This window comes from Tasmannia lanceolata, unplaced genomic scaffold, assembly GCF_043159265.1.
Source record: "Tasmannia lanceolata isolate RefF3 unplaced genomic scaffold, GAP_Taslan_0.1 ptg000003l, whole genome shotgun sequence".
Taxonomy (NCBI): Eukaryota; Viridiplantae; Streptophyta; class Magnoliopsida; order Canellales; family Winteraceae; genus Tasmannia; species Tasmannia lanceolata.
In genome coordinates this window covers 60806228-60833501 of record NW_027518680.1, presented here as the reverse complement: position 1 = coordinate 60833501, position 27274 = coordinate 60806228, and the positions used below count along the sequence as shown (strand labels likewise).

Sequence of the window (27274 nt, the reverse complement as noted above, 5' to 3'; positions counted from 1 at the left end):
TCCTTATCAAACCCCCCCCCCCTCTCTCTCTCTCTCTCTCTCTCTCTCTGCGTTGCTCACAGCCGGTGAGCGCAAGGAAGGGGTGACTTTCGACTGCAGTGATGTGTCGTCGATGACCGCGAGACCGGCCGAGCCCTGAAGCAACCTTGCCCCGCGGAGGTGCGTGCTACTGAAAAGAAGGGGGCCTGAAGAGGGAGAGATAGAAATCTGGGCTGAAGTTGCTTTCCGGAAAAGATCATCTGGATTTTTGTTATGATTTCTCAAAGAAGAAAGCATCAGCTTGATCTCATCGGGTTCCTGCATACCTTGGGCTGAGGGTTCAACATCTGAGTATGCAATTTCATCTTCTTGTTCTTCTTTTAGATAGCTACTTCTATTTGCGTTTTGCCGATTCAATGTACTTTCGGTTTCGGTCTAAACTGACACTGAAATATTTCGGCCGAAATTCAAAATTTAAAACTATGCCATGTAAAATAAAGCTTAATCATTGATGTTTGTAAGTGTCGATCTTAAAAATAGATGCCTGTTCCGTGTGGATCAAGACAACATGTGTCACACCATACTGTCCCAAAAGATCAACGGTCCTTATTACAATTTTGTCTTTCATGTGGGACCCAAGACTGGTCATTAGGATCCAATCCTTAGTCAAGATTTTGTTTTTTTTTTCATTTTCAATTGAACTGAAATATGAATTTAGCTTTAATATTGTTAGGGTCAAGTTCCATCCACCAATAAGTGCACGACACGTGGCACTAACCTAATCCCAAAGTCTGAATTCTCCAAATAGAAATCGGGGATAGGAAGGTCATTTCACACCTCCCCCTCGAGTGATGGTATTAGAAATCCTATTCAAACACGATATTGTGTTAGCGCCGAAGAAAGAAATTGAGCCCCACATGACAACTTTCCAGTGGCCTATATAAACATGGAAATCGATTCCATAGGAAAGCCTACCAATGGGAAAGTCTCCAAGAATAGCAAGTTTCCTAAGCTGCCTAGGACTCCACTCTATAAAAGGACCCCATGCTCGAGGTAAGTATATAAGCTCACAAAATTCTATTGCTACTTTGCTCCTTTGTTACTCGGATTTCATTACCCAAAACCCATTACATATTCCTCCTTTCCAAAATCAATCTTACTAAAAAAAAAAACCCATGAGCAAAAGGGAGGAAAAATAGACAATAAGGGTGGGTTTTGGGGTTTTGATTTAACCACCAAAAACATAGAGGGTCCTACCCTGCCTCTTAAGGGCATAAACAACATCCATTGCTGTCACAGTCTTCCTCCTAGCATGCTCAGTATAAGTAACAGCATCATGAATAACGTTCTCCAAGAAGATCTTAAGAACCCCTCTTGTTTCTTCATAATTAAGACCACTAATACGCTTCACACCACCTCTACGAGCCAATCGCCGAATAGCAGGCTTGGTAATCCCTTGAATGTTATCCCTCAACACCTTCCTATGACGCTTTGCGCCACCCTTTCCTAGCCCTTTTCCTCCCTTCCCTCTTCCTGACATTTTTTTTTTCAAACTCTGTAAAACCCTCGGAAATAGAAAAATGCTTTCCTTCAGCAGTTTAGCTTGTGCAAGTGTAACTGCTTAGCTTAGCTTAGCTTAGATAAGTCCAAAGCTGTGAGTATAGATAAGTCCAAAGTGCGTAGCTTTCATGGCCATTAAATGAATGTTGCCATCTATTTTTGTCTTATCTGTTCCCATCCGTCATCTCCAAACAGTTTCTGTGAGTAGATAAGTCCACGGCTTGTGCATGTGTAACTTGGGGATTTGGTTAGCAACCTGGCAATTGCATGTCTCTGATGGCTGCCACTTGTATAATTGTATAAAGTTGAATCGAATGCAATAAAGAGCCTCAAGTGTCTCTTTTGTTGTTAACAAATTAAATGAGTTCCACTAATATCTTGAATAACAAGAACCGACTCCAAATAGATAGATGCTCAGAGATGAACATTAGAGTGGAAATCAGGATTGTGCTCAAACGACCAACATAGCCTCTTTAATTGCATTAGCATGGTTTGTTAAACAATTTGGATACAAGGTTCACAACTCCATGGTTATAGTATTTGGAATCCATAGTTCTACATACCTGCTATAGAGAATAATTTCGAGTACTCCAAGCACAGGCAAACGTTTGGATTTGAGAATTATTTTTACCAAGCCATGTGTTGAAGACCAGCTGCCACTTACATTTTGTTGAAGACCAGTTGTCACTTGTGAAGCTTGTGAACATATTCCCATAATAAGCTCCTTTTGCATACTGTTGAGGTTGGAAATCCTTCAAGGAGGTAGAGGAAATCTGCTTCTTTAGTTTTTTTGAGTATTTATTTCTGTTAGTGGACTATTTGGTAGGGCTTAGGGGGCGTAACTTGCTTTATATCTGGTAAAGAACATATTCTGTGCTATTTCTTTTCCGTTTCCTGGCAACTGAATGCACATTCCTGCTGTTTCTTTTCCGTTTCCTGGCAACTGAATGCGCACTCATACTGCTTTCTTAGCAGTTTCTTTTCCTTTCCATTTCTTTCTGCCACGTCATTTCCTTTTCTTTTCCGTTTCCTTCACGTAACTGAACAGGCCCTAAGGGACTCTCACGTCACTTGTGATTTTTTCCGAGAACCCATTTGTTCGGTCCTCTGCTCCATGGTACTCTCAGTTTCTATAGCACTAGTAAGCAACCCCGTGCAATGCATCGACGCCGAAGAAAATACAAAGGAATCATAAAAAGATGGGACATAAAGCCATGGCCATTAAAAGAGAGATGGGAGAGAGTCTTGGGTGGAAAGAGTTAGGGGCTAGAAACTAATGTTGGATGGTGAAAGGGCACAAGAGCTAGAAACGTCTTTTGAGATACGACAATGAGAAGCTAGAGACGTCTTTTGAGATACGACAATGAGAACCAAGGCATTCAAAATCAGTTGGCCAGGAGTAAAATTGTGCAGACCAAGGAGAGATGGGCCTGGGCATAAGAGCCATAAACAAACTGAACTTGGCCTCTGCAACCAAGCTTGAATGGACTCTTTGGGTCTAGATCAGAAGGAAAAAGTATCATTCAGTGTACAGGTGGGTGTGTACATAAAAATGGATGTAAATACCTGTCTGTCATTAAAAAATGGAGCCAAGTTTTGTTCTGTTCGTATGAAGAACGGATTTTTTGAAACACATTCTCTTCTTTGCCATTAAAAAAGAAAATCTTTGAAATACATCAAAGCAAATGCTAAGGATCAAAACTTCAGTTTTATCCCTGTCTTCGCTTTCTGTTCCAAACTCACTTCCAATAAAAAAATACATCAGAAGATTCACAGCCAAAACCAAACAGAAAACAAAATACATTAACCTGTAATGAAGAAAAACACAGAGCATGGCAGAGGAAGCTGCAAAATTTCTAGCAATAAAATATCCACCAAAAAAGAACATCAAAATTCTTATAGTTCAGTGCAAAATTCTTAAAAAGTAGGCCACCAAAGTTCTTGACAATGCTATCTAGTGCTGAAAAACCCTCTAAAATATCAAAGAAAAGAAATGAAAGTAATCAAAACAGAGATGTTTTAATTAATAATTGATACCAAGATGCTATTTATGAAGGCAAAAGGATGCTTAAAAGATGACAATAGCCTTTGACAATACTCCCAGAGCAATCACTAACACATTTACAGATAATGGTATTAATTTGAACTTTATTTACCAGGGATTTGCTTGCGTCCATCGCAAAAGCATTTCGCAAATGCTCTGTTGCATGTCAGACCGAAGACAAAAGCTGCTGAAAAGTGAGCCTGTGTGGCTGGTCCAACATGCGACCGACCACCTGCCAAATGCACTTTACAATAGACGCTAGCAAATCCCTATTTACCATTAGAAATCTGATGCCGAAAATTAGTACCCTTCTATTTTAAACTACAGATATCAAAGGGAAAAATATGGGAAACTCCTAAAGTTATAAGGGAATTGCTAGCGTCCATCGCAAAAGGCAATTAGCGGCTGGTCTGTCGCACATCAGACCAGCCACCTCATGAATGGAGACAAAAGCTGTTGTCTTCATTCATGTCAGACCAGCCGCGAAACGCCTTTTGCGATGGACCCTAGCAAATCCCAAGTTATAAATACAGTACATTATTCAAACCTGACAGAGAAAGGGTATTAGAAGTTCATTGAAGTGAAGAAATGAAGAGTGCAGACTAAACCCTCCAAGTGGAATTTTCCAGATAAAAGGAATGGATGTTGCTTCTCCTCCCTCTCTTTGCACTTTGTGGTGATTGGTAAACTCTACCATTTTTTGTATTTATGTTTTATTAAAACAAGGGTTAGGGCAAATAGGCTTAAAGTAATATCTAAACCCTAAATGTCATTATCTTGAATATTTGAACAAGGGTTAGATTAATAAGTGCTTAATTAGTAAATTAATTTTAATTACTCATTTAATTAAGCCCAAAATTTTTAATTGACCAATTCACCCCCTTCCCTCTTGGATTGTCACACCTGTATTTCATTTGGTATCAAAGCTTAGGCTCTTAAAGAGATTTTTAAATTTAAAATCTAAAAGAGAAAGATCCGTCACAATCCAAATGGATTTTTAGAGAGGTCGATTCTCCCTAATTCCTCCATTTCTTGATGGAACGAATTATAGAGCTTGGAAAGTGCAAATGCTTGCCTATCTCAAATCCATAGATTATGACATCTTAGATGTCATTGAAAGGGAATTTTCTATTTCAAGAAAAAATACTAAAAATTATTTAAAATTATTTTCTTTAAATTCAAAGGCAATGATTACTTTATGTTGTGGTATAAATCCAAATATTTTTGAGAAAATTTCAGCATGCATCAATGCAAAAGATATTTGGACTTCATTAGAAAATAGAAAAAAATGATTAGAAAAATGCAAAGTTTTGTCTAAATTGTGAATAAAGGGTAGTGATTTGAAAATTATAAAAAAGGTGTTATCAGGTGAGAGAAGATGGCTTTTAGGACAAATATACCCCTCTTACCTCTTTTTTCCCTCCACCTTTTTCACCTATCCCTATACACTTATTACCTTCTCACCTACCACCTTCTTCTTCCTCAAGGCTTTTCTAACGTGGAAAACTCCATGAGAGGGTTTTGAAGGTTGCCATTTACCTACCACCTTCTTCTTCCTTAAGGCTTCATGGAAGGTTTTTGAAGCTTGCCATTGCCATTGTAGTTTTGGAAAAAAACTTCATTGCCAACGTTTCCAAGCTCCATTGCCAACGTTTCCAAGCTCCATTACCATTGTAGTGTTGAAAAAAAAACTCCATTTGCAACGTGATAAAGCTCCATTGCCATTGTACTTTTGGAAAAAGCCCATTGCCAACGTGATATAGCTCCATTGCCATTGTAGTTTGAAAAAAAAAATCTCCATTGCTTATTTGGGTGATAAACATAGCTTCGGTTAGGTTTAACATCTTCTCTTCATGTTTTCATGTTTTTTGTGCTTTGGTTTTTTCACCCTATTTATGAGACTCTTTGTTTGATTGCCATGGTTATCTTGACCTCTCTCTATCTATCTCTATGTATACAATCATGTTTGGTTACATGTTAGAACCTAGTGGTTCCGGGGTATAAAATGTGGTTCTGTAGTGATTCAGAGGTAGAAAATGTGGTTCCCTAGTGGTTCCGAGGTATAAAATGTGGTTCTGTAGTAATTCTGGGGTATAAAATGTGGTTCCATAGTGGTTCCGGGGTATAAAATGTGGTTCCCTAGTGGTTCCGGAGTATAAAATGTGGTTCCCTAGTGGTTCCGGGGTATAAAATGTGGTTCCCTAGTTGTTCCGAGGTATAAAATGTGGTTCACTAGTGGTTGCTGTGTATAAAATGTGGTTCCCTAGTGGTTTCAGGGTATAAAATGCCGTTCCCTAATGGTTCTGGGGTATAAAATGTTGTTCCCTAGTGGTTCCAGAGTAGAAAATGTGGTTCCCTAGTAGTTCTGAGGTATAAAATGTGGTTCCCTAGTAGTTCCGGGGTATAAAATGTGGTTCCCTAGTGGTTCTGAGGTATAAAATGTGGTTCCTTAGTGGTTCCGGGGTAGAAAATGTGTTTTCCTAGTGGTTCCGGGGTAGAAAATGTGGTTCCGTAGTGGTTCCGGGGTATAAAATGTGGTTCCCTAGTGGTTCCGGAGTAGAAAATATGGTTCCCTAGTAGTTCCGGGGTATGAAATTGGTTCCCTAGTGGTTCCGGGGTATAAAATGTGGTTCCCTAGTGGTTCCGGGGTAGAAATTGTGATTACGTAGTGGTTCCGGGGTAGAAAATGTGGTTCCGTAGTGGTTGCGGGTTATAAAATGTGATTCCCTAGTGGTTCAAGAGTAGAAAATGTGGTTCCCTAGTGGTTCCGAGGTATAAAATGTGGTTCCGTAGTGTAGACACCCCCATTTTGCTACACTTTAAAAAAGTAAAAGATTTGATAGTTTGTCAAGTTTCTAGTCCGTATTCCACCTAAGATTAAGCATCTGTGCATTTTAGGGTAGATTTCGCCTCGTTGAAGGAATTCTGAAGTTAATTCGCCATCCTAAAGGTTTTTAGGGTGTTCCAATGGTATCTAGAAGATGAAAATTCAAGTTTCCAACCAACTGAAAAACCTGTTATTTTTAGAATTTTTGGGGTTTCTCTCATTTTTGCCCATTTTTACGCTACATGGGTATTTGGGTAATTCCCGATGTGTCTCGTCTGACCCTCGAGTTATATTTGAGAAATCTTGAGTGATTTTACAAATTTTGAAAAAGATCATATTTTTAGAAACTCATGGGGCTTCCACATTTTCATCATCTTATGGATATTTCAATCATTTCTCATATATCCAAAACCATCTTGAGGGTAAGGCTGATGGATTAGGGTAATTTTGTAAGATTTGGGAAACCTGCTAAATTTAGATCTCTTAAGATTTTCTCTTAGTCTTGCACTTCGGGGGTATTTTTGACAATTTCAACATCATATTGGGTCCGTAATTTGTGTCAAAGAAATCTTGAGTCCGTTCATAAATTTTCGAAAATCTGCTATTTTGGAAATTTCTCAGGATTTTCCCTAGTCTCGCCAAATTCTAGCACCTCAGGGTAATTTGGTCTTTTCCTGTGTAATTCTTTTGATCCCCGAAATACGTCTCAAAGATTATGAATGATTTCCTGAATTTTGAAAAACCTGCTAAATTTAGAATTTCTCAGGATTTTGCTTAATTTGGAAATTTTGAGTGTTGAGGGCATTTTGGGTATTTTTAGGGGATACCAAATGATCCTGTTTAATATTGCTCATCGAAAGGACCCAATTTTAAAAGTTTCTATTTTTGAAGTTTGACCACAAAGACTTTCCATTTTTAATTTTTCCCTTTAGGGGTGAACCAATCTGAGGGTATTTTGGTCACATTTAGATGTCTAACAGTCAAATAAGGGCATTTTGGTCCGAAAAGTTATTTTCCAAAAAAGATGGTCCGATCATGTGTGAGGGATGCACCATAAATGTCAAATGGGTTGGGTCCATATATAGAATGTTGAATTTAGAAAAATTTTATTGAATTTTTACGGCAAAATTCGAAACTCGTGTGAAATGGCCCATTGGGCTAAAGCCCGCAAAGATGGAGCTCATTGCTCGAACAGGTGGTGATATTCATAACAGGCTGATGAGAAGCTATGACCCTACTCCACAATGGTGGTTCTGCATTATCTTGGTTTCCACTGTTGTTTTGTCAATTTTCAATTGTAGTTACTTTAAAAAGCAACTCCAGCTACCGCCATGGGGAGTTCTACTGGCATGCGCTATGGGCATATTTTTGGCCATTCCTGCCTCTGTAATCTCAGCTACAACTGGTATGGTAAGAAACTTATAGAAGTCATTAAACTGGGAGGATCTGAGCAATGATATTGGTATATGTTGTTGGATAATTTCAAAATATTTTATTTTTTAAAATAGAAAAAATGAGTTTTTTTTTCTAAGAGACCCTTCTTTTTGGCGAAATGGTATTTCCATCCAAATGACACTTAACGCAAGTTGATTATTCAAAAGATTTATTTTAAATGAAAGGGTACTTTAATTTCAAAGGGCGGCTTCGTGTCTTTTTATCATCTATAAAAGAAGGGTTAAGGTCTCATTTTAAATGTCTCTTTCCCGTCTTTTACTTTTTTCATTTTTCTCTAAGTATGAGCATACTGGGTTTCTTGAACTCTGGGTGGCGCACCCCCTGTTCTTGCATTCACCATACCAATTTATCCTAACAAATATCACATCTAAACCCGTTTAGGAGTATGGGGGATTCAGTCGCTCCCATATATACGATCAGGGTGCAACTTGGGTCGGGCTAAACCTGTTTTCGGCTCAATTTTGATTGGTGTTTCCTCGGGTTGGGTTGAGAAAAGCCAACCCGATTTAATTTTAGGTTGGGTTAGGGTTGACACATTGGGACCCAACTAGAACCCGACCTCCGTCCTCTAATTTTCTATTTTTGTCTTGGCTAACCTGAACCCGGTCTAACTCATTTCGAACCCGATATGGAAAAAAACGGGTTAGACGAGTTGGGATGGGGTTGACAAATTTAGAGGCGGGTTGGGTTATGGTTGACCATCCTCGACCTCAGGCTCATGTTTGGTTGGGTTAAGGTTGTGGAAATTCTATCTCGGGTTGGGCTATGGTTGGCCTAAACTTGACCAAACCCAATCCTTGCACCTCGGATGAGCAAAGTTCTTCCATTACACAAAAAAATGGAAAGTAGGTTTTAAGTGATATAGAGCTACAACCTTTTCATTTGATAACAGGGTCTGCTTGAGAGAGATTATCATGTTTTCAACTATACTCCCCAGTAGAGTTGCCAGTCTATGGGAGCCGGTTTTTTCCCTCGTTGCGTAGGACGGCAAGGGATCACCACAATCAGGTTTTCAGGGGAAGGGGGGTGTTATTTGATCTGCGTATCTTACGAACTCGGGACCGAGGTCCTAACTTCACGAGATAGAGAGAATTCAGAAGTGCCACCTATGTTAGGGCCTAGGACCCGTGTTTGTTCGTTCAAGGAAATGAGCATTGGGCTTGAATTTTGTCGAAAGAACAGAAATCAATGGGGTTCTTTTGCTGTGGCCTTGTGAACCTTATATTTTGCTCTGTTTTTAAGGCATGGTCCTTATAGATATCTTGGTAAGGGTTGTGGCTACAATTAGGGAAGGTGTTAAGCACCCCTCTTGCCCGGTTTACTCCGATCTCTTAAGTTAGATTGGCATTTTCAAAGGATTTGAAATGAAATAATTTGATTTTATTCCCTTGTTAGATTATGCTTAATTCCGTATGTAAATGAAGTGAATTTACAAAAGAAATAAAAAAGAAGCGCGGTTCGGTTAGATCATGTTTGAGACCATATGTCACAGACTCCAAAGGAATGCTGCAACTGATCCCAAGTAGGCTCCCTCTACGTAAATCAAATGGAAAACGACTATACAGAAAGTAAAACAAAAGAAAGATAGCGGGGTTTATATAAATTCAACGTGAGCCGAGGAACTTATTCACCACCACATACCTTACTTTTGTAAAGTAGTAAAGTGCATAAAGTAAAAAAGCAAGTCAGAGGGATTTTTGTCTCGAGCGCTCGGCTGTAGCAGAACAAGTCTCTTTGACAACTCAACCTCATACCTTACTTGTGCAAAAAGCTGTAAATTGCAAAAAGTAGTAAATGGGGAGGTAGAGGAGCTTGACATCAAGATTGATGAAAACCCACCCTACCCGATTTGTAAATACCCCAACAGGAATAGTAAATGGATTACTTTTTTAGCTTCGTATCGTAAGTTGCTTTCGGCAGAGCCTGATTTCGCAACTTACTTTACGACAGAAAAGTAAATGGATTACATTTTTTAGCTTTTTTTCTTGCCACTAGAGAGTTGGGAAGCGTAACCGCGCTTGTTGGAAAGGGGCCTCCGAGGCTGTGGAGAAATCGGTGGCGTAACGACGCTGCATAGCTGAATCACCTCTGAATTTATCGAGATTTCAGCAGAACAATGGCGCTACTATTGAAAAGCAGCTTATAGTTCTGCAAAATTTGGCAGAACAACGGTGCAAAAAGATAATGTCGCTCTGAACCTTCAGAATTTCGGCGGAGTCCTGACGCCCAGTGTGAGCTATCTAGTGCTTCTCTACTTTCTCTCTTCTAAAAAGCAAGCTAACTATTGTTTTTTTCTGATTTTCAGCAGAGGTTTGAGGCTTGAAAAGGGGGAGAGATACACCAAAACAAGGTGTATACACCAGAGAGGGAGAGTGAGAGAGAGAGAGAGGAGGAGGAATGAAAAATCCCTTACCCCCTCTCCTCTACTTATAGTGGAGAGCGGCGGGGGGGGGGGGGGGGGGGGGGGGGGGGGAGGGGGGAGGTATTTCGGTTATTGTGGGGGATAACATCACCCCCAAAAAGGTGGGTGATGTCACACCACACACACCTCTTATTTCGTCCCGTAGTATTTTCATTTTCGGTCGTCCATATCTCTCCCGATTGGACTTCAATTTGCACGTGGTGAAGTCCGTTGGATTCCTTGTCTCCAGGGCTTTCTAATGAACCAGAAATCGGGTGCTTTCGGGAAGTCGGGTGTCGTTTGGATGAAGAAAAAAAGGAATTTCGAACCCAAAGTTAACCGACCGATTGTGAATCTCGTGTGCAGACGGGCTTATCAGTTTGTGCCGTAAATGGCTAGTGCTGAGTAGACAGGCTTCTGGTTTGATGAAAAGGTCGTTAGCTGTGTGAAAACAGGCTTTCCGGTAATTCGGGAACGGCTTTTTCGTCCTGTAGTGATTTTTGTCTTCGGTCGTCCACATCTCTTCCGATTGGACTCCGATTCACACGTGGTCAGGTCCGTTGGATTCTTTTTCTCTAGAGCTTTTCAAGGGACCAGAGATCAGATGTTTTCGAGAAGCAGGGTGACCTTTAGATGCCAAAAGAGAGTTTCGAAACCAAAATTGACCTACCGATTTAGAATGTCGTGTGCAGACGGGTTTACCGACGGATGCCGTAAATAGCGGGTGCCATGTGAACAGGCCTTGGGTTTGCCGAAAAAAGTGGGTGCTATGTTAAAACAAGCTTTCGGTGGTTGAAAACGGCTTTAGAAAATTGTTTGGTACCCTAAAGAGAGATTGAGAGAAACACAACTGGTGCTCTGGGACTCGTCATAAGGTTCTTCCTCGCGACACCTATCACTAATACTACTTTGACAAAATTGGGTGTCTACACTCCTCTTTTACTTTTTTCATTTTTCTCTAAGTATGGGCATACTGGGTTTCTTGAACTCGGGGTGGTGCACCCCTTGTATGTTCTAGCCTTCTTGGCCTAGGCATTGTATCCTCGGGACTTATTTCCACAGTAGCCACTCGGCCCACTTGCATATGTGAGGAAATGAAGTCTATAAGAGAAATCTTCGGCCTGCCTTACCTTGCCTACTTCTTATTTTTCTAACTACTTCTAATTTCCCTTTGTGTTCTTCCTTTTGATTATTTGTGAATCCACCTGTTTGAGCATTCTCCATGCCAATTTATCCTAACAAATATCACATCAAAACCTGTTTAGAAGTATGGGGGATTCAGTGGTTCCCATATATACGATCAGGGTGCAACATGGGTCGGGCTAAACCTATTTTCGGCTCAGTTTTGATTGGTGTTTCCTCGGGTTGGGTTGGGAAAAGCCAACCCGATTTAATATTTGGTTGGGTTAGGGTTGACACCTTGGGACCCAACCAGAACCCGGAGGTCCTCTAATTTTCTATTTTTGCTCGTGGGTAACATGAACCCGGTCCAGCTCAATCTGAACCTGATATGGAAAAAAAGGGTTAGACGGGTTGGGATGGGGTTGACAAACTAAGAGGCGGGTTGGGTTATGGTTGACCATCCTCGACCTCAGGCTCAGGTTCGGTTGGGTTAAGGTTGTGGAAATTCTATCTCGGGTTGGGCTACGGTTGGCCTACACCTGGCCAAACCCGATCCTTGCACCTCAGATGAGCAAAGTTCTTCCATTACACAAAAAAAAAGAGGGAAAGTGGGTTTTAAGTGATTTAAACACTACTATTCCGTTTTCTCATATTTGGGTGATCCAAATATGTTTCTACACACAAGTGTAGATAAGTTATCTACACACTAGCTCAAAATACAGTGGAGGCCCACATTGTTTGGGTGATCCAAACCATTCATTTGATTGGCCCTCACACAGATAGGGTGTCCACAAAAAATCAGCTCCATAAGATCATCCTAACAATTTCAGTCCTTTTGCTCGGAGGGTTTGCAAGCCTTTTGGGAGATTGTTCTGGTATTGTGTTTTCTTTGGTAACTTCCAATTCTAGTGTGTTTCCTTCCTCTTGGCTGTGAAACTTGATGACAGGTTGACAATTCCCTCATTGCAGTGAGAATACAAGGAGATTTGCTTATATCAATTGGGAAATATTTTGCAGGAGAATTGTTACAATTGAAGGTATCCCTATGGGTTCACTTTCCTCACTGATTTATGTCTTTATGTGAATCCTACACATGCGGGTTTCTAGCTAAGCATCTTTTGGAGCATATAGGGGTAAATATCTAGCTGAGGTACCTTGGTAGAAATGTCAGAGCATTATAGGGCTGATATTATTCCATGTCAGGTAATGGAATAAGATGGAGTTACTTAACAAAAATAGTTTTTGGGTTCACATCACTCTTGGTTCGTCAATTCAAATTGTATTCTTTTAGACCATTTCCAGAAAATGGAGAAAAACCGCTTTTGGTCTTGCTGTCTATTTGCAATATTTCTTATCATGGACCATATTTCTTTCATATTTTGGTCTATTCCATAGGTTGTTATTCTGTCGATGTTCCTATACCAATTCATTTGTTATCGCCTTGGTTAATTACCTTCGTGTCTCTCACATTTATATATGATCAGAGCTACCGTAGAGTTCGAATTGTGATTTGTTCTTGAATCTAGTTCGGAAATTTCTGAGGCATTAGTCGTGTGATGATTTGATTTCAAGGAATTTTAAAATGATGCTTTCGTACGGTAGGTTTTCTACTTAGCCTTTTCGGGATTTTATTCTTATTCGTTCTTTGCAGGGGCGATGAGGGCGTTAGCCCAAGCCCATCCTTAGGGGGACTCACTTAGTCTCGATAGTATCCTCTTCCTTCTTCCCTTCTTTATGGAGACTTTATTAGTCTTTTAGACAACCTCAAGTCATTAGTTCCCCTTTCTTTGCTAGGGCGATGAAGGCGATAGCCCAAGCCCATCTTTAGGGGACTTGCCAAGTCCTAGTAGCATTTCTCCATCTCATTTAGTAGACTAATCGAGTCTTTTAGATACCTTTAGATAGAATCCTGATCTCATTGCAAGGGCAATGAAAGAGTCATTTGGAGCCCCAATAGGAGACACACTCTGTTTCATTCGGCTGTTCTCTCATGGAGACAAGCCTTGTTGTTTAGAGTCTATTGCTTAGGGTGTTTGCTTTAGTTTTAGTAGAGAGTTTACCCATAGGAGGCATGCATTGCCTCGTTTATAGAATCCTCCCCAAGTCGTACCCCAACTTGTACCCTCTACTAGTTGAGGACTAACTTGGTCGATTAGTTTCCTCATTCCCTCTTTTCATCATTGCATGGGTGATGATGGGGATACTTGGAGCCCAACTTTGTGTCTAGAAGGCATGTATTGCCTCATTTGTAGAGCCCTGTTTGGAGATAAGCCTTGTCTCATTTAGAGAGTTTTCCCTTTAGGAGGCTTACCCAGCCTCATGTTAGAGCCCCTATTATAGCGAGTCCTTGACTTGATAGTGTTATTAGAGAGTCCTTGACTCACTTGAACTCCCCTTTTAGTTTGGTTAGTTAGGAGTTTCTCCTTTAGAGTTGTTACTTTATCTTGGTTAGAGACTAGCTCAGACTTATTAGAGTTTTGCTTGTTTAGGATCTTAGATTGTTCTCACTGTTCTTGGGATGCTTGTTTGCTTGTTGTGGATCGTCTCTTTGAGGCATTAGCTGCTTGTTCGGGGTTTTCCCTTGTGATTTAGGGCTTTGCCCTAGTTTGTAGTTGTGCTTGCGTGTTCCCTTTAAGAGTGAAAACATTCTAAGATTCGAAAAGCATTGAAGAATTTTGCAATCCAAAAGCATTAAAAAAAAATTACAATCTCAAAAACATTTGAAAACATAAAAAACCTTTAAAATCTAAAGTTTTGTGTTTTTAGGAGTAGTTTGGAAAGTTCGTTTTCACCCAGAGTTCAAGAAACCCAGTATGCCCATACTTAGAGAAAAATGAAAAAAGTAAAAGAGGGGAAAGAGACATTTAAAACGAGATCTTAACCCTTCTTTTATAGATGATAAAAAGACACGAAGCCACCCTTTCAAATTAAAGTACCCTTTCATTTAAAATAAATCTTTTGAATAATCAACTTGCGTCAAGTGTCATTTGGATGGAAATATCATTTCGCCAAAAAGAAGGGTCTCTTAGAAAAAAAAACTCATTTTTTCTATTTTAAAAAATAAAATATTTGAAATTATCCAACAACATATACCAATACCATTGCTCAGATCCTCCCAGTTTAATGACTTCTATAAGTTTCTTACCATACCAGTTGTAGCTGAGATTACAGAGGCAGGAATGGCCAAAAATATGCCCACATCGCATGCCAGTAGAACTCCCCATGGAGGTAGCTGGAGTTGCTTTTTAAAGTAACTACAATTGAAAATTGACAAAACAACAATGGAAACCAAGATAATGCAGAACCACCATTGTGGAGTAGGGTCATAGCTTCTCATCAGCCTGTTATGAATATCACCACCTGTTTGAGATCGTCCTTGCCAGGTTTCTTTCAACTGACACCAAAGTGTTCTTGAATAAAAATAATGACAACATATTATACAATCAAAATGTACGCTGCTTCTGAAGGGGCGAAAAAACATGGGGAAGAAAGAGCCTTACCTCCCATAGAAGAGACCAAAATGAGTCAGTGTGGCACTCATAGATGAGAATGACAATCCGTAACCATACGCATGGAACGTGCTGAGATTAATCGGCGAGTAATTATCATACCCTTGTTGATCAAAACTGAAGCTGTTCTTGTCTAAAACCCGTGAAATGTTATATCTTTGCCCATCATCATCGAATACATCTGCACTGAAAATAGGGAATCGCTTGGAGTTGTATGAATTAGTCCAATAAGTAATGGGGGTTATTACGTAAAATACTAGTAAAAATCCAACAAGTTTGTTTATGACTGCATCAAGAGGGTATTCTAAGGGACTTCCTAAGAAAGTACTAATGGTTGACCAATCTAATGTAAATGAGCCAAGGCCAAGGCCATGGTAACCTGAGCGGAGTTGTTGCGCTGTGACCGAATTCTTCCATATCCAACAAATAAATGAGAGTGCGGTTTGAGAGGGGAAGAAATAGTTAGGGATGATGTAGTAAGCAAAGCTCGAGATGAAGACAATGAAAAGGAATTGAATTCTTGTAAGTTGACCCTTGGGCCTCACTTCTGGCCTGCTGCTCATGCAATGTCCTATAGAATCAAAATCAATCAATTAATCAAGATATGGGTTAGCTACCAAAATGGACAGAGAGAGAGAGAATGAGAGAGTGACCTGAAGAAAGACACCGTAGATAGGTTTGAAGGCCACCACATGCAATGTCCTATGGATCATTTCAAGCATAGCAGGAGCTGATTTCTTGTCTCAAATGACTAATAAAAGCTACTCACAGCAAAGTTTTGTACAAAATGCTACCAAAAGAGCGACAATAAATCACAAATAATCTGTGATGATATTAGCAAACTCAATGTGAAATAGACATCTGTGGGGTAAAATCCATGGAACAACTGCAGATAACGTCCTAATCCTATAAGTGAAAATCCAACAAAATGAAATATTTTGTGTTGAATCAGCTAATTAGTGAAATACTCTAGTTATGTTGGTTAATTGAATGATCCAGCTCCATTTTATGGGCAAGATAAAAATTGTGAAGAGCCTACCTCTTCCTTGGTGTTAAGTGTTCTCGGACTCAAAAGGAAGAATAACAACAAAAACATAAGAAAACATGTAGCAAGGCCATCTCAGTTGTTCGATTGAGTGGCACCCAATGAATCTAATGGCAACAGATTACAAATGATAACCACCCAAATAACTGCTATTGTAGAATATAATCAGGGAGAAAGGAACCTTACCATTAGATGCCTCCATGAGAGAGATCTTGTTTGTAAATCTATAGAAAATCTCTGGCCATCTTCTGATATAAGGAGGAGGAACTAAACAATTTCACTACCATTTTCTTTCAATTGACAGCAAGTGAAATGCGCTTAATTTGCTAAAAATAGAGATTTTAAAATCTATTTAGATATGTTCGAATCCACCTTATTTATGACAATTGGTAATTAATAAATTTCCATAAATGTATGGATTATTATATGTTTTGAAAGTATTTTCCTACGTTATTTGCCCCTGTATGCATGCACCGACCAACTGCCTTCCTATACAGGTGTCGGCTTCTGTCCCCCCATCTTTTTGAACAACTTTTCTCGGTTTGATTTGCTTTGATATTTTTTTCCCAATTTGTTTCCATAGGTTGATCCTAACCCTCTGATCTAAATGTTAGAGGGTTGATCCTAACACTCTATAGATCGGAGGGTTAGGATTAACCTATGGATATTATTTTTGGGGCATAACCTATTTAGGCTGTGGCCCATCTAATGGACGGTTTGGATCATTCTATGGCACGGGCTATACCATACTTTTAATAAAGTGAGAGTGTCCTCATCAAAATATAGTAGTGCTGATAACATTTCCCTTGAGAAAAATATGATTGTAAAAAGAGATGTGAGAAATAATAAAATATTCAATAACGCCAACGATCTCAATCAAAAGAGATGTGTAAATAATAAAATATTCAGTAACGCCAAAAGATAAGTGTGAAATAATAAAATATTACTTTACAGATAATGATCCACTTTGGGTTTTGAATTTGTCAGGAAGGGCAACATACGAGGACTCTGACATGTCAGAAGGGTATTGGCATTTTTTTTTCCACCCCTTTTTTGAAGAGTCATTGTGTTTGATGGTTGTTTTAAAAAGTACTTAAAATTCGTAATTTGTCAAAATTATTACCCATCCATACTTTTCTCAAATTTTAAACTAGCTGTGTCTCTCCCTGTCTCTCCCTCTACCTTTGACTTTTTGTTGATGATTTTGCTGATAGATAGATATCCGACTGCTTTTTTCATGGCCATTTCTCTCTCACGGTTAAAGATATACAGATGGGCAATAGCAGATCTGTATATTAAGTGCATGTTGCGAAGACATGGTGATTCTTACAAGTTCTCTCGGGTTTAGCTCGGGTTAGGGTTTGGGTTGGCCCTCCCGGGGTTGGAGCTCGGTTTAGGGTTCGGGTTGGCCCCTCCTCGGGTTGGAGCTCAGGTCGGGTCGGGTTCGGGTTGGAACTATGCTTCTTTAGGTTGGGTTCGGAATATTGGCCTAAACGCGACCCAATCCGACCCTAGTTGAACCCCTAATTTTAATGTTCTTCACCTTCTCATTTGGAATTGGTGATGGGACCCATACACTACCAACTTGGAAAGAATTAGGGGTGCAACTTGGGTCGGGCTCAACCCGAACTTGAAGGGTTCAACCCGATTTTTGCTCGGTTTTAGACCTGGAAAGAAGTGACCCAGACCCGCAGGACCCAGCTCGCTCGTATTTTCCGGGTCCGAGTCACTCCTTTGTGACCCGTTTGAAACTGACCCGGGGGTCCACCCGGCCCATAAAACTAAGCCGGTCTGGGTGGACCCGTGGTGCCCGCAGAGAAGTGAAATAACATTTTATTTGGCCCTTTTTCCCGTAGTTTTTAGATATTCTTGCATTTTTCAGTAGTTTTTTCTATAGAGGTACCTTCTTTTAGTAGTTTTTTGCGTAGTTTTTATAATTTGAAGTCTCATCCCCGTAATTTTTCTTCTAGACCTTAGTACCTAAGCGTGGGCTATAGGGCGCATAGTGGCGCTTTATCTAGTAGCCGATCCGTGCGATCCAGGCCATGTAATGATGATTAGTCGCAATCTAGCGGCTATAGGAGAGGGCACGGGTTTTACACAGCCCAACCGTCACTCCAGGATCGATCTGGACCGTTGAATCGCGAATAGGTGGGATCTAACGGTCAGAATTTAAACCAATCTAGAAAGTTGCCATGTAGAGGTGCTTTTCACATTGGAAAGACATCAGAGGCTCTATAAAAAGAGCAGATTTTTGCCATTCGGATATAGAAACGAATTGGCAATTCTCTAGTGCTATTCTGATGAATTCAACACTCACTTCTACACTCCTACAAAATCCCAAGTGTTTGTACATACTGTTTTATTTTCTTTACTGTTCTAGATACTGTTATTCTATAGAAACAGTATCTGGGAATTTCTCTAAAGCTTGAAATTTCTGAAGGGCATTTTGGGTTTGATTCCGCTTGTGCGAGGCATCATCAAATATTAGTAGGATTTTCCTACTGGGCTTCATTGTATCTTGGAGGCAATTCGCGGATCCCCTTTGCACACTACTAGTGGGGGCAAATCTTGTCTTAAAGAAAGTTTTCCATTTTAGTTTCTTCTTATCTTGTTGGATTACTCCTTCCTTTTTTATTCTCGATCTTTTAGCAAGTCTATTTCCTTTTTAATTTATTGTTATCTTGTTGGATCACTCCTTACTTTTTTATTCTCTCCTAGTAGTAATTGTGAATCTCTTTTTAAAGAATGGGGGGTTTTTTTCCTTAAATATACAAGGAATCCATTCTATATAAAAGGAGGTGGGGGATTTTTTTTTTCAATGGATTTGAGAGAGGAGTTTCTTAATCTTGGGCTATGGGTTTGAAGGAAATGTTTCTGCTACTTTTTCTACTAATTTCTCTTTCTATCAATGGCAATGTAGTGGAAGGAAGAGGGAGCATAAGTCTGTCCAAAGAAGAAGATTTGGAGATTGAGAGGCTACTGGAGATTATCAATAAACCAGCAGTCAAGACCATTGAGGTATCACTATGTCTTTTGCAATAAAACAAACCTGCCATAAAGGTACCTTCTTTTAGTAGTTTTTCTATAAAGGTACCTTCTTTTAGTAGTTTTTTCCGTAGTTTTTATAATTTGAAGTCTCTTTCCCGTAAATTTTCTCCTAGACCTTAGTACCTAAGCGTGGGCTATAGGGCACATAGTGGTGCTTTATCTAGTAGCCGATCGATCCAGGCCATGTAATGACGATTAGTCGCAATCTAGCGGCTATAGGAGAGGACGCGGGTTTTACACAGCCCAACCGTCACTCCAGGATCGATCCGGACTGTTGAATCGCGAATAGGTGGGATCTAACGGTCAGAATTTAAACCAATCTGGAAAGCTGCCCTGTAAATGTGCTTTTCACATTGAAAAGACATCAGAGGCTCTATAAAAAGAGCAGATTTTACCATTTGGATATAGAAACGAATTGGCAATTCTCTAGTGTTATGCTGACGAATTCAACACTCACTTCTACACTCCTACAAAATCCCAAAGTGTTTATACATACTGTTTTATTTTCTTTACTGTTCTGGATACTGTTATTCTACAGAAACAGTATCTGGAAATTTCTCTAAAGCTTGAAATTTCTGAAGGGCATTTCGGGTTTGATTCCGCTTGTACGAGGCATCATCAAATATTAGTAGGATTTTCCTACTGGGCTTCATTGTATCTTGGAGGCAATTCGCGGATCCCCTTTGCACACTACTAGTGGGGGCAAATCTTGTCTTAAAGAAAGTTTTCCATTTTAGTTTCTTCTTATCTTGTTGGATTACTCCTTCCTTTTTTATTCTCGATCTTTTAGCAAGTCTATTTCCTTTTTAATTTATTGTTATCTTGTTGGATCACTCCTTACTTTTTTATTCTCTCCTAGTAGTAATTGTGAATCTCTTTTTAAAGAATGGGGGATTTTTTTCCTTAAATATACAAGGAATCCATTCTATATAAAAGGAGGTGGGGGATTTTTTTTTTCAATGGATCTGAGAGAGGAGTTTCTTAATCTTGGGCTATGGGTTTGAAGGAAATGTTTCTGCTACTTTTTCTACTAATTTCTCTTTCTATCAATGGCAATGCAGTGGAAGGAAGAGGGAGCATAAGTCTGTCCAAAGAAGAAGATTTGGAGATTGAGAGGCTACTGGAGATTATCAATAAACCAGCAGTCAAGACCATTGAGGTATCACTATGTCTTTTGCAATAAAACAAACCTGCCATATGTTTAACCAAAATCTTTAAAAAACACATCGGAACCCTCCATTTGATAAGAATTTTTTTTACATAGAAGTGAGAAAGGTACCAATCTGCCCAACCCTCCATTCGTCACTAATCTGCCCAACCCTCCATTCATTTAAAGCGATATGAAGAAATGATTCGTTTCTCAAATTTATCCAGAAACTGTAACCGGCCTTGAAAAATATGGTAGGATATGAAGAATGAGAGGGAGAAAGATTTGCAATATAGAATTTCATATTGGAATATTCCACTTCCCTTGAAACCGGATTTAGTTGCCAAAAAATTGAAAGTTATCTTAAAATTAAATACTAGCACCAGAATATAATTGGTAATGGTAAATTAAAACCAAATTAGGAGGAGAATGTATCGGTTAGAGCAAGTCTAGACAGGCAAATAATAAACAGGCAAAATAATCGCCCATTTCCTCTTGACCACAGGATTGCATTAATTTAGAAATGAAATCCATTGGTTTCTACACACTAGCTTAAAATACAGTGGAGGCCTACAGTGTTTGGGTGATCCAAACCATTCATTTGATTGGCCCTCACATAGATAGGGTGTCCACAAAATATCAGCTCAATAGGATCATTGTAATCCTTCGAACCGTGGAGGTAAAAGATGGATAGATTTGTGAAGGTTTATACACGTCCATTTTACCTCCACAAATCTGAATTGTTTGGATCACCCAAACAATATTTTTAGCTAGTGTGTAGAAACTGTTTTCTCTTGTTAAAATACCATCACTAAAATCCCTAAAAAGCCATTTTTCTCTTAATGAGGTTTAATGGAGAGAGAGAGAGAGACTGTTTAGGTGAAGGGCATGGGGAAAAAAGAGAAATTATATGGTTGCCGGCCGTGCATGAAGCCCAAAAACAGTGGGCCCCACATTGTTAGGGCAATCCAAACCATTCATTTGCTGTTCATTTGCTGGGCCATAGGTGGATAGGGTGTGCCCCAAAAATCTTCTCTGTAGGATGATTCTATCCCTCGGATTTGTGGAGGATTAAAACAGCATGGTATAGAAATCTTCACAGGGTTGGAATCATATTATGGAGAAGATTTTTGGGGCACATCCTATGTAACTCAGGAGTCAGGGCCCAACAATTGAAGGGTCCGGGGAGAGAGAGAGAGAGAGAGTATATGGTGGCCGGCCATGTATGCACGTGCACGGTGCATCTGGAAATTACTGTGGGCCCACATTATTTCGGTGATCCAAACCGTTTGTTTGTTGGTCCCTAATGTAGATAGGATGTGCCTCAAAAATCTTCTCCATAGGATGATCCTAACCCTATGGATCACCGAAATAAATCTACACAGAACAAATGCCCAACAAGTTAGGCGTAAATATCAAGGTTTTAAATTTCGACCGTAATCCCAAATCTCGGTTTCGAGTCCGAAATCCACACACATACACACATATTGGTAAAATGATACAAATATTGTTGGCCTTTACAATTTTTGCAGGATGGACATGGACAGACATTTAGTTGTGTTGATATCGACAAACAACCTGCTTTTGATCATCCCTTATTGATGAATCATAAGATCCAGGTTTCTTTATTTTTCTCCTTATGTTCTTAATATTTGAATTGATATGTTCTTAACTATGAAAATTATGTTTGTTTCTTGGTAGAAACTAAAACCACACTTTATGCAGATGGGCCCAGGATCTCTTCCAAAAGTTATTAAAGATAAAAAAGCTTCATCATTAGGTATGTCTTTAAATATAGGGCTCAAGAATGGAGGGTGCCCACTAGGAACAGTTCCTATTAGGAGAATTAAAAAGGAAGACCTATTAAGGGCTAAATCTTCCCCAAATTTTGGGAAAAGATATCATTCAAATGCTCAGGGCCCTGATCCAGCCAATTTTCACGTAAGTCACATTTATTAGCATCCAATGTTACTTCAAATTTAATTTATGATGGCAGGAAAGAGTGGTTATGTTCAACAATAATTCAAATAATTGGAAACTTAGACTTGAAAAGAGATGTGAGTCAAGTCTACCGGACCTACACGCTCAATACTCAATTAAAAATCAAGTATCTTTTTACATCAAAATCTGCAAATTTTATAAACTATGTGCATTCTTGTAAAATTTCGTTAGGAAACCAAATGGAATCATTTGATAACTCAAACACGTTTTCTCTCAACTTTACTCATTGTCAATTCCACTCGGATTCGAACCGAGATGCTCTAGCACTGCTTCCTAAGAGCATCTTGTCTACTGAACCTTTTGTTGATTTTTTCTGGTTCGGCTATCCCACCGAGCCGAGCCATTCCCTTTTATGACACCTGGCGGGGCCAAACCCTCAGCCAAATAATGAGGCGAATCAAGTAATTGAACGCGCTTTTGAGTTTTTAAGTTGAATTTCTATGTAAAGCTGAGTAGCCATCTCTTGTTAATATTTGTTCAACTGGAAGCTTTATATTATTGATAGTCTGTTATGTGCATAATAATTATGGTGTGGGTGTTAGTTGTGGGAATGTGTTTTTAGAGTTCTGGGTGTTAGTTATGGTGTATGTGTTAAGTAGTGGGTGTTGGTTATTTGTGATGTGTCTTGTTAGTGAGTAAGTGTGCTTGTGATGTGGCACTCTCTCTTGCTTGTATTTATGGAGTAGTAATCTAATGAAAGGAAAAGAGGAGAAGATAATTTACAGCAAAAGAGACTTTGTTTTGGAGAGTCATGGTTCCTCTCGAATCGAGCCGCTAAGAGGTCCGGTTGCCTCGAATCAACCAATTCCTCCCCCCCCCCCCCCTATTTCTCTTTTATTTTGTTTATTTCCGTTACGGCCGATTAGGCACGTAACATAGTTAGTAGATAGAGATACCAATTTTCAAGGATATATCTAACAACCCTACCTTTCGCACCATGTGTTCAACACCAAATTAGTAAAACTTTTCATGATAAGGTAATTTTTATTTAAATAAAAATATACCCCTAGTTTCATGCACATGGAAACAGTAACCGAATAATTTGTTATAATCTGTCTGTTTATTGCTCAGTTTGCGTTGCAATCTACTTTAACGGGTAAGGCGTATGGATCCAGGGCAGTCCTCAATATATGGCAGCCAAAAATTATAGGCAACCAAAATAGTGCTTCTCTTGTTATACTTCTTGATGGGTCACCACTTGACGAAATACGCTCCATACATGCTGGATGGGTGGTAAGTTTTCCAATTCCACCATCGATTATTGTTCGATACATACTTTATAAAAAGATTGAATTATCTCTTGAATGTAACTCATGACAGAGTATTAACAAAATGTCATAATTCCAAGATATACAACATGCTCATAAGGTCCTTTATATATTTGGTTGTTCCCTTACGACCTATTTCTTTCCACGTAAAATGGGCGTAAATCAAATTTTACGCTCGTAAAATTTCTTCTACTCATATTTTACGTTGAAAGAAATGATCAATCATAGTAAAAAGGCTAGATCATATTTCGTATTTTCATATTCTAATGTTGTAGTTTTTCAAATCTCTAGGTAAGTAACGGATTATATAATAACTTTCTCCCGCACCTATCCACAGCATGGACGGTATGCTTCAACACTAACTTATTCTTTCTGTCATTTAAATTCAATAAAAATTTTCACTAAGATGCTATACTAATTTTTTCTTCCTTTGTTCTGCTTACCTATAGAATGATGATCATAGAAAAACGGGCTGCTATGATGTTCTCTGCCCAGGTTTTGTACAAGTTTCCAGAGACTTACCAGTAGGCATCGGTCTTTCCCCATCTTCGATCTACAATGGAACCCAGTATTACATGATCATCACTGTGTACAAGGTAATTCTGAATCCCTTAACCTTGAATTGAAAAGCATACATTTTATTTTCATGAAAATGGAAATGATATAGATAGCGCTATATTTGTTACATCATGGAAGCTAGGGGTGCAAGTTTGGCCCTGTCAGCCCTGACCCGCCCTGAGGGCAGGTGAGGGTTCATTTTTTAAGCCCTGACTCAGTGGTCGGGTTCAGGGTTAATACCTCAGGTCAGCCCGACCCGGCCCGACCCTAAGTTTTCTATTATAGAATTGAACCATCTGGGCATGTTTCTTTTGCTAATGTTTTCTATTATCTTGGATTGATGTTTCTTTAGATTATTATTATTAATTGTCTCTCCTGCTGGTCATGTTGCTGAATTCATAGCCTTATTTTTTTCCCTTTCTCTGTTTATTGATCATTTTGTTCTATATGATGTGTGGTTGCTTTATTTTTCCACTCTTAACTGGTATTTGCACTAGGGTCAATCAGGGCAGGCCCGGCCCAATCAAGGCCAATCGGGGCGGGCCAGGGCCGCGCTGAGCCCTGTAGGGCGGGCAATGGGTTGAGGTTTTTCGGCCCTGACTTAGGGTCAGGGCCGAGATAATGGGATCCAGGGTTGGGCTAGGGTTTTGAAAAACCCGACCCAACCCGACCCTGTTGCAGCCCTAATGGAAGCCATATTTTGCAAAAGAAAAATAATAGTGAGGAGAAGGAGAAGGTGTCACAAGTCTTGCCAAAAAATTATCTCCCATTAGATGATTATAATCCCTTATTTGCAGTCTGGCCGATAGAAAAGCAATAGCTAAAAGAGATTTTGCAGCATAATAAAGTTAAAATCAAGGTTTTAAATTTCGGTTTCGGAAAGCGTTTCGGTCCTCACCGAAACCGAAATTTTCAGCAAAAATTTCAGAAATTCGGAAATTTCGAGCAAAATCCAGAAACCAAATAAAATAATATTTTATTTCATAGAAAATTGTGGCTGAAATTTAAGGAAAGTATTAAATAATTAAAAAATCTAGATTTTTGGGTGAAATTCCTTAAATTTCGGAGAAAACGATTGAAATTTCGAACGAAATATTATAACCTTCGGGTATCTACAATTTCAGTTTTGGAGTTCTAACTTCACGTTCTAATTCTTTTATCTTAATCATTTTATGATTTTTTATTTTATTGTAGGATCCAGTGAATCAAGATTGGTGGTTATTATATGGGGATGATCGTAAGCAGGTGGGCTATTGGCCAAAGGCCCTCTTTAATTCTACATTCGCTGACCATGCTGATATTCTTCAATGGGGAGGGATTGTATATAATGCCGGTATTAAACCTTGGCCTGAGATGGGGAGTGGCCATATGCCATCTGACGACCAACAATATAGGAAAGCATGTTACATTGGGGGCATGCGTATTTTATTTAAACAAGGCGATTCTATTCCCGTCAACGACGGCACTCCTAGCGATATGATTCGAAGCTCCCCATCATGCTATGGAGCTTGGGTTGATCAAGTAGTGCCTGGTGAGGATTATGCTATACTTTTGGGGGGGCCAGGTGGAAACAATTGCTAGATTCACTTGAATCAACTCATGTGTAGGACTATATGTTTCCAAACTCAAATAATGCGTGTCCAAACTTATATAATGCAAACATTTTAAGCATATAAAAAATTGAACTTTAGCTATTGAGTTTGTCATGCTCTTAGTCATATTGGAGCCCCATTACCTCTTCTTCTTTTTTGAATGGTGGGAGCCTTATTTATCTCTGTACTCTAATGTTTATTTTATAATTAAAATGCTAAGAAATAAGAGTGGTTAGGCTTCTTCCTAAATTGTGTACAATGCTTATACTTTGTTTATGAGATAGGATCCATTGATGATCCATTTGTTAAAGATTTTTCAAAATCAAGTGTTTTGTGGTCAAAACAAATTTTGGAAAATATTTTCTTTTAGTTGTTTTGGGAAAAGAAAAACTATTCTTTGAAAAAGTTGCTTTTTGCTTTTGCTTTTGGAAAGAGTGTAGAAGTGCATTGAAAAGATAGTCCCACGTTGCTCCGGAGAAAAGTTAGAGATGGGCATATATTAGTTCACCCATTCCTTTCTCTTGTTTGTGTGCACGTGGACTCTTAGCCATGGGTGGAACCGCGGGATGGTGCAACACACCGTTCGCGCTCGCGTACGCGCGATCCGAGTGAAAATCATAATTATCATCAAATGTTGTTGAGAACACCTTGAGAAGATCATCTTTGGCCACTGATCTTGGGACGGGCACAATCTGTTGGAATTTCAGCTCACATTTTCTCAAGTTGGGTTGGTTAAGGTTGGGAATAGTCAATCCTATTTAATTTTGGTTTCGGTTAGCGTTGAGCCCTTGGGCAACTCGACCTGATCCAAACCCGGCCCGTTCCCTCTAATTTTATTGTGATTTTCAAAATTATAGGTTCATGGTTTCTTTTATATATATTTTTTTCTATTTTTTTTTACCCCGAGCCAACCCGAACCCTACCTACCCGATTTAGAAAATCGGGTTAGATGGTTGGCTTAGTGTTGCGAGATTTAGCGGCGGATTGATATTGGGTTGACCCTCCTAGACCCGAGGCTCACCTTGGGTTGGGTTAGACCTTCGTTCAAGGGCATTTCAAATTCGCTTTGAACGTCCTTCGCTTTGTGATTACTAAACCCATTATAGTTATAATATTTCCAAATATTTAGGTAATTTTGGCCATCTGAGTAGCCACAATAGGATTTTTAGAATTTTGAACTATGATGTATTGTTATATGCATTCAAGCTTAAGTGTTGGAACCACACGGGTACTGAGTGTCAAATTCGGCTAACTTCAATGTTTCAAGTTTGTAGATTTGTAGACAACATATTTTGACCGAACCCCAAACTTTTATTTTGAATAAAATTCCCTTCAAATAGGTGAATTTTGGTAAAGCCTATAATGTAAGGCATGACAACAGAGTGGCTATAGATATGAATGTTAATGTATAGCCACATGACCTTATCATGATGAAGGATATCTTTATCTTCAAAAACACATGATAAGAAACAACTTCATAGGCAATGGTATGATAAATTTAAGCACTATCCTTTGAAGGAGAGTTCTAGAGATTTTTGAGACTTTAGAACAAGATACGTATCATTGGAAGAGATAGAAACACATAAGTCCATCCAAGATAAGTATAAGGCTTAAAAGGATATGGCACTAAGGATTTAGGCCAAGGGAACTTGTCAGAAGATGAGAGATGACCTCAAATATAAAGAATAGGACAAGACCCAACTACAACACATATG

At 39.2% G+C, this 27274-nt stretch overlaps 2 protein-coding genes across 2 annotated transcripts; one reads left to right on the top strand and one right to left on the bottom strand.

Moving 5' to 3' along the window:
* Window positions 1-924: 924 nt before the first annotated feature.
* On the bottom strand, window positions 925-1569 carry LOC143857710 (histone H4-like). Its single transcript, XM_077368161.1, has one exon. It carries the CDS (start codon window positions 1517-1519, stop codon window positions 1208-1210), a length of 312 nt encoding a protein of 103 aa, XP_077224276.1. The 5' UTR covers window positions 1520-1569; the 3' UTR covers window positions 925-1207.
* Window positions 1570-19966: 18397 nt separating this feature from the next.
* Window positions 19967-25645, top strand: LOC143863963 (protein neprosin-like). Its single transcript, XM_077374776.1, has 7 exons — window positions 19967-20152; window positions 21673-21759; window positions 21866-22081; window positions 23213-23374; window positions 23701-23754; window positions 23859-24005; window positions 25162-25645. Exons 1-7 carry the CDS (start codon window positions 19988-19990, stop codon window positions 25546-25548), a joined length of 1218 nt encoding a protein of 405 aa, XP_077230891.1. The 5' UTR covers window positions 19967-19987; the 3' UTR covers window positions 25549-25645.
* Window positions 25646-27274: the final 1629 nt, after the last annotated feature.

Bases quoted from the DNA above. Each gene is read 5' to 3' on its own strand.
- LOC143857710 (XM_077368161.1), bottom strand. From the start codon at position 1,519: ATGTCAGGAAGAGGGAAGGGAGGAAAAGGGCTAGGAAAGGGTGGCGCA.
- LOC143863963 (XM_077374776.1), top strand. From the start codon at position 19,988: ATGGGTTTGAAGGAAATGTTTCTGCTACTTTTTCTACTAATTTCTCTT. The intron at 21,760-21,865 runs GTTTCTTTATTT...CACTTTATGCAG, and splicing joins TGATGAATCATAAGATCCAG to ATGGGCCCAGGATCTCTTCC. The intron at 24,006-25,161 runs GTAATTCTGAAT...ATTTTATTGTAG, and splicing joins TGATCATCACTGTGTACAAG to GATCCAGTGAATCAAGATTG.